Source organism: Austrofundulus limnaeus, unplaced genomic scaffold (genome assembly GCF_001266775.1).
Source record: "Austrofundulus limnaeus strain Quisiro unplaced genomic scaffold, Austrofundulus_limnaeus-1.0 Scaffold16, whole genome shotgun sequence".
In the NCBI taxonomy this organism is placed as follows: Eukaryota; Metazoa; Chordata; class Actinopteri; order Cyprinodontiformes; family Rivulidae; genus Austrofundulus; species Austrofundulus limnaeus.
Genome location: NW_013952418.1, coordinates 2,925,548 through 2,936,905, shown reverse-complemented (window position 1 = coordinate 2,936,905; position 11,358 = coordinate 2,925,548). Strand labels below are relative to the sequence as shown.

At 37.5% G+C, this 11,358-nt stretch overlaps 1 protein-coding gene across 1 annotated transcript in view; it reads right to left on the bottom strand.

Annotated features, from left to right (window-relative positions):
- gpc5a (glypican 5a) overlaps positions 1-11,358 on the bottom strand; it is a gene marked incomplete at its 3' end in the record, with an annotated part of 194,940 nt that overhangs the window by 95,255 nt on the left and 88,327 nt on the right. The window contains 1 exon segment of the mRNA XM_014003048.1: positions 5,495-5,615. Coding sequence (XP_013858502.1) covers positions 5,495-5,615 — 121 coding nt within the window.

The following is an 11,358-nucleotide window of genomic DNA, read 5'->3' as shown; positions in this document are numbered from 1 at the left end:
CTCCTAAATGTTACACTCAAAAAAAAACCAGATGTGTTGGATTTACTTAAATTATGTCAACTGGTTCCACTCGACTGAACTGAGTGAATATAAACCATTTTTTACTTACTTTAAAAGTAAATGTGAAGTAAATGTGTCATATCTACAACTGATTACTTTTTGGAATCAAACGYATTCAAAATGGCCACTAATCAACCTTAGCAGACACAAAAAAAAAGGCTGTCAGATTTAAAGATATTAAGCTAAATTTTGATGTGGTCATATTTGAGACTCATCTTTAAACACAAACTAACAAACCTTGAATAATCTCACAATTATCACACAAGATTCTGCAAAACATTTCTAAAGTTTGGTCAAAATGGCTACAACTCTGTTCCTCCTCAACACAACACGATCTCAGTTAAATAAGTTTCATCAGTACGTCGACCGTCAWTCAGTTTTACATTTCATGCAGCTGATGTGGAGAAAGAAAAGCTAAAGCAACAGATATTTTCACACCAAACATGCACAGAGCAGTGACCTCACACAGACGACAGCTTCTGGGTTTTAATGGTTTTAATTAACAGAAACACGGCGCCCTCCTGACATTTCATATTTACACTATTTGTATTCCCAGCGACTAATGAGCAGCATTGTTGGTTTGCTTACATCACGCAGGACATGCCTGCCGTTCTAACTGCGGTTAATAAACTCAGAACAGGTTTGTTGAAAGTGTGAAAGTTCGWGAAGGAAGTTTAATTTGTGTTCTTTAGCTCTAAGGCACGCTGGGAGGGAAGAAAATGGAGATAAATCCATACTGCTGACTTGATAAACTAAGATGCCAATACTGTCACCAAGACAGAAAAGTAGCTTTTCTCAAAGGAAAGCCACCTTAAAGTTTCAAACAAAGATACTGAGAAATCTGTTTGTGCTTAAAATGCATGTTGAGGAWGACTTTCAGCTACTACCACACCAAGTTTTAGCTGAGTGTCTGTAAAATAGACAGAGTTTTAGTCATTTGTGTTTGATAAAGATGATGAGCTACGGACACCATCTTGAATAAGAACGAGACTAAATCAGTTGTAAAGATARTTTTTGAGACTTTCATTAAAATTTATCCACTGGCTCATTAGATATTTTGCTAACAAATGTACACACACATCCAGACAGAGACAATTAAATGGCTGCCTGCCTTTTTTTTTCTTCAAGGTTGTGCAAAAAATAAAACTGTTGGTTGTGATAAATTCAGTTGAACCTGCCCTGTGGGGGTACCTCAGGGATCTGTTCTGGGTACTATTCTCTTTTTGCCGCACATATGCTCACTTGGCAAAATTATTGGACAGCACAATATTTCTTATCATCTTTATGCTGACGACATTCAGATTTATTATAAATATTTTTTTATTTTAAAGCCTCTGAATTGTATAAAGGATCTCAGATACAAATTTTATCGGTGATATCAGAAAACACGTCAACTTTTTAGGCTCTTCTGATAAATCAAATTTTAGAAACTTGGGTGTCCATTTTGATAGTACAATGTTGTTTGATCATCATTCTCACTCAYTTTGTTAGAAGCTTGTTTTTATCACCTTAGGAACATCTCCAAACTTCAATTGCTTGTGTCAAAAGCTGAACTTCTGATTATCCATGCTTTTATCTCTTTTTTTATCCACACACTTGGTTTAAAACTCAGGCATTTTAGACAGTTGCTACAAGACTGTGGAAATATTTCCCACTGCAGATGAAGACATTTTTGTACAGAAAAACTTGTGATTAACTTGGTATTTATCTGTGTATCTTTGTTTTAGTTTGTTTTATCTATGAAGCACTTTGTGATTTATCTGTGACAGGTGCTATATAATGTATTTATTGGCATTAAGCACATTTATTTTAGTTTTGTGCTCCTATTTTCTCTAAAAAACAAAATGTAAGTGGTAAAATGTGATCCAAACATGCTCTTACAGTAAAGACTTCAGGTCTTAAAGTGGCCTTGCGGCTYACGTGGTTTTGACGTAGTTGTTGTAGGAAAATGAGTAATCAGTGGTGGGTGCAGCGGAGACAAATGCACTTCAGAAGAGCTTTTACCAGACTCATAATCAGCCATTAAATGTCTAAAATGGACCCAGATTTCTAATAACAGCCATTTAAATATTATGTGTCGCGTCTACTGTACTAATGACGCTGATTTCAAATGAGGAAGGCAACAAAAACTCCACTCTGTCCTCCAACAAGTTCATTTAATAAAGAAAAATAAAACACTCCCACCCACCCTCCCGGAAATGATTCAAATGTAACCTGAAATCCTATTTTCATGCAGATCTATAAAAATGCAAATTGTTCTCTGGCACTATCTCCGCAGCGCACCTTTAACTCTGTTCCAAAACTGTAAATCTACTCTGTGCTGCACAAAAGCAAGTTAAAGTGGAAACAGAACAAGGAGACGAGCAAACAGCACAAGGTTGCCTCCGCCGCAGAATGATAAAGTGTTTTTATACGCAGGGATCTTTGGGCTCTTATTAGGACTGAAAGAGGAAGGCAGAACATGACGAGGTTATAAAACAGCTAATAAAGCTCTGCTAATGTTAGATAAAACTGCTTTTCTCTCTCGTTCGGACCAATCCAACCCACAAGTTAACAGAAAACWGTTCTTTATGATGAGCCATCACTCATAATGGGACTCCTTTATTAAATATGTTTTAAAAGTGTGCAAAAACTGACAATCGTGGTTACAGAATGTGTCCTTAAGGTAGTATCACTGGGCTGCGACTGTAGTCAACATTTCTGTTGCAGTCTCGCTGAGCCCTGCAGCTGTGTTTTCCACTATTTTTTGTTATTATTATTTCAGCACAGTTTGCAAATTTGTGAACCATCACATCAAACTGAGGATGAAGCCAAATTTGGTCCAAATGAACTCGGCACAGTTTCAGATTCCTGCTTTTTAAGCTACATTTTGATCATCCTGATATCATGAGCCATRATAYAGACATGTCTCGAACCGRCTTCCTAATCAAGATAACCTATTATTATTTGGTCTGAATATTGTTTTTGGTTATTTTGGCATCATTTTAGAGAGGAAACCCCAAATAATATTTGGATATTGAGATTTAACAACTGGAGAGAAAAATAAACATTGTTAGCTTGCAGGGAAAATATTAAAAATGTAAAGCCTTTTTGCTCAAAAAAAGTGCTTCAAAAATTTATTGAACGAATCATGCAAAATTAATTTTTCTAACTATTAAATACATTTTGTTGCAGACTTGGAGTCTCTAGGAGAATGAAAATTAGAATTTAGCCTCTCCTGTAGCTGTGTAGATATCTTTATTTTCTGTTTGGCTCATATTTCTCTTCCTGTTCAGTTTTCGCTATATTCTATGACATTTTATGAACTAATATGTTACAGTTTGGAAACGGGGGGGGTGATCTGAGACACAGCTTTAAAAAGAGGGCAGGGCTTGTGGAGTTACAATAAGGAGGAATTCAAACCATGCATTGCAGTTCCACTTTATATAGACCCAAGTGAATGATTTAAATGTGAAAAAAAAATAAAACAGGGTAGGTCTATTTTAGGATTATATTTCAGGTATTTAATTTAAACGACACATAGATAATTGTATCTGTTTGTCAGGTTTTGACCAAATGCAAAACTCGAGCTGCATATATTTCTCAACATTGAGACTTATTCTGTGTATTCTGTTTGATGTGATGGGTCAGGTCCAACATTATTTCACTGTCCACCTCTGATCAGATCCACCTCGGTCCACTTTGGTCCCACCAACACCTTTAAAGCTTTTTCTACTGACACAAGGTGGACGGATTTGAACCAGTTTTTTTTTAATCACCGTCATAGTTGTTTGACAGAGTAGGTGTCAAAACACTTGCTTATATTTAGTCATACTCATTAATGTTAACCCACTTCATATAATCACTGTAAGTATATGCCAAAATCAGGGACTTTAGACGTATAAATCATGTAAARACACCTTAAATATACATTACCGCATTTTCATTGTGCTATGTTTTTCATGTGTTTTGATTTTACTGTGATGTAAAGCAATTTGTAGCTGTTTTGAAAGGTGCTATACAAATAAATGTKTTTGTATTATTATTATTATTATCATTATTGTTATACATCACTTTAATTCTATTGCTAATTAGTCTAGAAACATATCTTTTATGCTTAAAGTTTTACCAAATGTCTGTTTTTGAATTTTGCCATGTTTTTCTGATGTTTATTGYGATCTGACAGAGTCAATTCAACRCTGTGTATGTCCAGTACATTATGCAGATTTGAAAATAAATAGACTTTGACTTTAAAAYCACAGCTCCTGAAACTGATTGGAGACAAGTCATGAGATATTTTACTAACACTACAAACAAACAGACCCCAGCAGAAACATTAATTAGATAAAACATGAACTAATCTGAGGAACGGGTAATGCAAATCATTATTCAGTAACATGCATCATTCCCAGAGTCTAAAATAGGTGAACGTGCAAAAACTATAAAGAGGAAAGAAAAATATGGGATTAAAAGTTCTACTGGAGTACTCAGTCTCAACAGATTGTAGATTATTATATAATCTGTCCTGAGCTCATAATCATAATCTGTTTCATCGTGCTTAAAAGTAAATCACATAAACCACTTCTGGATCAGATAAACTCATCCTGAGAACTCAAAGATTATAAAACAATCTTTTCTGTAAACACAAAAAAATAAAAATTCACAGCAATCACATCTWCGACTCAAAACAGCCAAAAGGCAGGCGGCGGTAAACACGGTGAAAGTCAGCGAGGCAGGACTGAGCCTCTCAAACGGTTATGATATAGATTTATGTGCTTTGACACCCCACAGATGGTGAGAATTAGTGCAGGAGGGGGTGCCAGCGTGAGGTCAGGAGAGGTGACCTGGCCTTCAGCCCGCCACTTGGGGGAAACCGGAGCAACAGACACGTGGAGCTGCTTCTGCGGCGCGACGGCGCGAATGCAGCCAAAGCAGCTGTTATTGAGGCAAGAGGAAGGAAAGTGCTCCGGTAAACGGCTTTAATCTCATCACCCCGGCGGATAAACGGCACCGGGAGCAGCCGCGGCAGCGCAAATGTGCATAAAAGCAGATTGGCGAGCGGAAAAGCTACATTGATTTTGACAAAGAGCAGAAAAAGAATTCTGTAAATACGAAGGCACACAAACCGGATCAAATGGGTTTCTAAACGTGTAATGATTGATTTTTATTCCTTTTTTTTATGTATTGCTTAAAAAAAGATTCTGCATTTGAGTTTTTCAATAAGCCGAAGCTTTCCGGAAATCTAAAAGATGATATTGAAGAAATGTTTAATTGAGGATTAAAGGTAAAGAGTGAAGCTCTGCAGCTTGATTAGCAGCTAATCAGAGACTTCCTGTGGTCTGATAATTAACAATAAAAACAAGAATAAGCACACTGCCTGAGGTGAAAGCAGCRATGTGTTTGACAAAACAAACGGTGGAAAAAAGATTTTTTAATCCTCCTTAGAGGGTCTCACCTGACTGACGTGTCTGAGTTTGTCGATGATCTGGTTGATCAGAGGGTCTTCTCCCTTCACTTTCACTTCAGGGTTGGCACTTTGAGCTCTGATCCCYTTGCGAACAACACGCAGCGTGTAGCTGGGGAAAAAAAGAAATGAACTGGTGAGTATTTGTCATTAAAACACAGTCATGCAAAAACTGGATGAAAAATCTAAWACAGGGTTCCTACAGCTTAGAGTAAGTTAAATTTAAGACTTTTTAAGACCTATTTAATGCCACTTGAAATTCAATTCAAGATCAACTTCACAATAAACACAAATGGAAAAAAACCAGCAACAATTTTACCCAAATGTTTATTTCAACGCAAAGCCAAGACCACTGAGAGATTGAATTAAGATTGTTTAAGGCTAATTAAGGCCTTATTTTTGAACTGATGAATTCAATGCCTTTTAAGACTTTTTAAGGATCRGTAGGAACCCTGTAAAAGTGTTTCAAGTGAGTTGTGATCTAGTTGGGTTTGTTGGTTCCAAACTCTGGTCCTCAAGGCCCACTCTCCRGCATGGTTGAGTCATTCCCCTGCTCCTCAGCAGGTCTTCAGGTTAGGGATGCACCGATATGAAAATTTCAGCCGATATCGATATCAGATATAATTATTGCTGTTATGGCCAATAACCGATATTTATCGATATTACACAAACACACAAATTATATTATACATATACGCACAAACACACTTGGGTGTTTTTTTTTTGATACCATAAATAAACAACCAGACCTCTGACATGGCTCCCTGCTTCAGTTATACCTGGCTGCACAGTGTCAGTATCACTTTCATGATCAAACAGATGCCGCTCAACCAACCATCTCACCTCCCAAAACAGAAGCACAAAGATAAAAAGTGGGAAATCAATATCGGACATTAATATCGGCCCAGTTTTACATATCGGACCGATACAGATATTAATGCCAATATATCGTGCATCCCTACTTCAGGTTCTTCATAAGCCTGTCAATCACTCATTCATCCTAATCAGGTGTCAAAGCAGGAAAACATCTCAAACCTGCAGGATGGTGGTCCTTGAGGACCAGAGTATAGAGGCACATCCAAGAATTACTTTGAGTTTCATTAAAACCTGTTCAGTGGTTCAAGATATATTTTCCAAACAGATAAATCAAACTTTTCATGGCAGAAAATGATAATAAAATCTAAATTTCACTGTTGCATTGATACATTTGTTTTCTACTGTTGTAAATAAAAAGCTCTTGTTTCAGCACTGTGAAATACAGCAGCTATGTATCTGAAAAAGWGAATTAAATCAAATCTATTAGCTTCTCCTCCCAGCATGAAAAGCTGATAAACATTGTGAAGTGACTCAAAGCTGAGGATATAATCCATCTGCAGGCAGAACCTGGAGTCACAGCGTGGTCCACCGCAGGTAGTTTTCTACGTGCAGATGTTAAAAAACCTGTACGTATTTTATTTATATTATATATATATATATATATATATATTCTTCTTATTACCAGTGTTACATCCAGCCTGCTCAGACACTTCTCAGTAATAACACTATTAAACGTCACAGTGTGGACGGCTTGGCTGTTTGTTGTTGTTATAGAGGCGGTAATAGGCTTCAGTTCAGCTGAAGGACTCCTCAGTCTTTAGCTTCCGTTCAGTCTGTCAGCGGTAATGTCTATGACCATGYCAGCAGGTGACTGAACACAACTCACACATCTCAGTCACCACCATGTCGTTTAATCAGACAAGAGGATCAAGGTAAAGTCGCTCCTCGTTGTTTTATGGATACACTTCAGGCATGTTKGATGCAGATGCAGGAAAGCACCAAGACTTGTAAAGCTGCATTATGTAATAATGCCGCCATATGTAATAATGTAATAAAATCAGGATTAAAAGTGTAATCAAACTGAATTAAAAGTGCATTATTTATTAACATTATTGCATTATGTGGGAACTGAGGTTGCTCTTTTTAGAAATTATAACATTAATTTGGTGCATTAAGTAATAAACCATCACAAACCAATGTTTGTGTTCATCCTAATCAAAACACTTATAACTGGATACTGCAAACCAGTAGCATATATGACCCCCACACACACGCAAAGCACCAATGCACCAGAACTCAGAAGTCATCAGAACAGATTTATTGTTTTGGGTGGGGGGGCACTGCTGGGTGCTCATTGGTGGGTTTGATAGACCTACATCAGAGCTTAACAACAAAAAATCAGAATCTTCTATGTTGAATAGTTAAGTTATAAGCATTTTTTTTATGTCCGGACACCCACTTTTCAGGTGGAGCCCCCTCATGAAATATGGGGTCTATTGTAAAACTGTTGACTGACTCACTGTAGATCAGACGCATCTACATCAACATTCCTGCCAAATTTCACATTGATCTTCACAATGATTGATTGATTTGACTTCCACTTAAAGGAAGTAACTAGGATTGCCTTCTACCACCTCAGGAACATCGCCAAAATCCGGCACATCCTTTCTTTTGATGATGCTGAGGTTCTTATTCACGCTTTCGTGACATCACGCATCGATTATTGCAATTCCCTCCTTTCCGGATGACCCAAGAAAAGTTTTAGATGTTTGCAGATGGTCCAGAACGCAGCTGCTGTATTTTAACTCTTACCAGGAAATTTGACCACATCACCCCTGTACRGTTATCCCTCCACTGGTTGCCCTGTCAGTTTGTGACACACTTTAGTCAACACCGCTCTTTTTAACGATGATATATCAATAAATTGATCGATTGATTGACTCCAGGAACTAAACGTTAGACGGAGACGGATCAGGAAACCCTATCAGATTTAAATAAATGTGACTGAAATCAAATGTAGAAAAATAAGGGATCTTGATTTATATTAAAATGAAAAGGAGGAAGGTAAAGTTCAGACGCAGATCCTGTAGGTTGTCGGGATAAAAGAAATGTAATTTTGAAGTTAATTTCCTGCCTCCAAATGTGATTACTTTCAAACACGATAACCACTCAGTAACATCTTTTCTTCTTATCACAACTTATCACCACTCTGCTCCTAATTACAGCCGTTTTTCTCTTTTCATGGCTCATCTTCTGCAGCTGTGGCTTTACATGAAAAATTAAGTCAACTTTTAAAGCTTTGGTGATTTAAATATACTTGTAACAAACACATTCCTTGAAGGACTGCATATTGCCCATCGCCTTTCATGTCAAAAGTTTTAAACAAGGATCATGTCATGCAGAGAAATGATGGAGTTATTGACCGACTTTTAGCAATCTTTGTGTTTCCTGGGGTCAATTAGTTGTAGCAGCCATTGCAAATCGGTTTGGCTCTAAAAGTTAATCAGTTGTAGATGTCAAACCGATGATTGCCTTCTGAAAATTTCATTAAAATCTGCTGGGTGATGGAAGACCTCCGAGGAACCATTAATCTGAAACAAATCTAAACACAACACTTGCTAAATATATTTGCCAAAGGTGTTGAAGATCTGTGTGCAGAGAGGTTTATAAAACCTGAACTGAGAGAAGAGACTTTTCCAACTTCAGTACTTATTATTTTGACCGTGACTTTTGCCCAAGTCATCACAACATTTTCATAAAATAAATTGGAAAATTGTGCTAAAAACACACAAAAAAACTCAAATTTGCCTACTAAAAACAGAATAAAACAAGCTCCAGGTGAAAATTATTCCTCAGCTGCTCTTTTTAAGAAAGAAAGCCAAAATGCTGAACAACAAATACAATACAAACTGTACTTTCAGTCCTAATTGATAAATACCGTGTGTCAAAAGTCTCAGGACACCATTTTTATTCAGAAATGACAGGGAAAATTAAATATCTGAAAACCCCAGCAAGTAATGGTTGAGGGGGTCCATGTCTGCAACATTCCGCCATCTTGAAAGCCACCACATTGAATCAAAGTAACATTTTTCCTAATGGGAAGGTGGTTAATAAGCATATGAATTGGTATTTCACAATCAGATGTACAATATCTCTTATGGTTTAAAAGTTATTAATGCAGAAATGTCAAAAGGTTTTTTTCTGTTTGTTTCCCAAAGGTAACTGACACATTCGGCTCTGTGTTCAGCACAATGGACAGCACACGAAACAAGTGCTTCCTCTATACACTAAAGGGCTGAAGGAACTGTCCAAGGTCCTGAAAGTGCTGGAATGTTTCAGAACTTTGGACAGTGTGAAGGGCTGAAGGAACTGTCCAAGGTCCTGAAAGTGCTGGAATGTTTCAGGACTTTTGACAGTGTGAAGGGTTGAAGGAACTGTCCAAGGTCCTGAAAGTGCTGGAACGTTTCAGGACTTTGGACAATGTGAAGGGCTGAAGGAACTGTCCAAGGTCCTGAAAGTGCTGGAATATTTCAGGACTTTGGACAATGTGAAGGGCTGAAGGAACTGTCCAAGGTCCTGAAAGTGCTGGACTGTTTCCAGACTTTGGACAGTGTGAAGGGTTGAAGGAACTGCCCAAGGTCCTGAAAGTGCTGGATTGTTTCAGGACCTTGGACAGTGTGCAGGGTTGAAGGAACTGTCTAAGATACTGAAAGTGCTGGAATGTTTGACTTTAGACAGTGTGAAGGACAGAAGGAACTGTTCAAGGTGCTGGGAATTTTTTTCACATATCCCTGTAATATGCTCGTGTACCCCAAGGAGTACACGTACCCCTGGTTGGGAATCATTGCACTACATGACCACCTTCCCATTGGAAATATGTGAACTTGAGCCAATATGGTGCCTTTCAAGATGGCGGACATCGCTTATAAGATAATTACATTCACCCATTACTTGCTGGGGTATTTAGATGTTAAATTTTCCCTTTCGTTTCTGAGTAAAAACAGTGTCCTGAGACTTTTGACTCAGCCTATTCTAAATATATAAATAAGCTATGAGCCAAGTGTTTGTCTCCTCGGGCAGCAAAACATGTTTTACACAAACTCACGGGTAAACACTGTTATGTAAGCTGATTTATTTTAACCTATCTGTCTGTATTCTTCACAGTGCCTCCATTATTTTCACAAGAAAATAAACATTGAAATCTGTAACATTTAATTTAATCTCTTAAAAACCTCAATCTAGAAGACTGAATTTTTATTCTCTTGAGAAAGCTCATCATCGCTTGGTAATCGATTTTGATTAACGTCCCTTGTTGCATTTTTAGAGCTGTAGAAAAGCCTCAATGTGCTTTGTGATAATGATTTTTGTTTTTGAAAAATGTTGTGTTGTATATTTATTTTGTTGTATTCCATATAGTATAATGTAATTTCTCACAGCAAGAAACATTCAAATGTCACATTAATGAATTTAACTTCCTTTCCTGTTTTCTAAATTCCTTCAAAATAAACTTAGTAACATTTCACCGAAATAAAGACTCTGATAGGAAAGAGGATTTTAAATGTATTCCAACACATGTCAAGACTTTCTTAGATTATGCTTTCACACCTTTATTCTTTTAAATAACTTGGTTTCACGAGTGCTTCTGAGCCCGCTGACTGACCGAAACACGAGTGTGAAAGTCAAGGTCTTGTTTGCTTGATGCAGCCGGCGCCTGCGGCTAAAGCTGGATGTGTTGGGACTAAGCTGCACCTGAACCGTGGATGTGCCGGAGCCGTGATCCACCCGCCTCCAGCTTTCTTTAATCCCTCGACAACAACTGCAGAGATTGAGATTGAATGTTTACGAACTGGAATCAACGAAGTCACTGTTGGGTCCGACACGGCCGCACTGATGCTGCAGTCATGTCCACTCCCCCCCAAAAAAAGGAAAGAACTCAATAAAAAAAACAATATTCAGTTAAATAAAATGGATTTGGTCTAGAAAAAACATCAAAATAATCAATTATTTAATGTGACACTTGCGCAAAACAAGTATTTTAT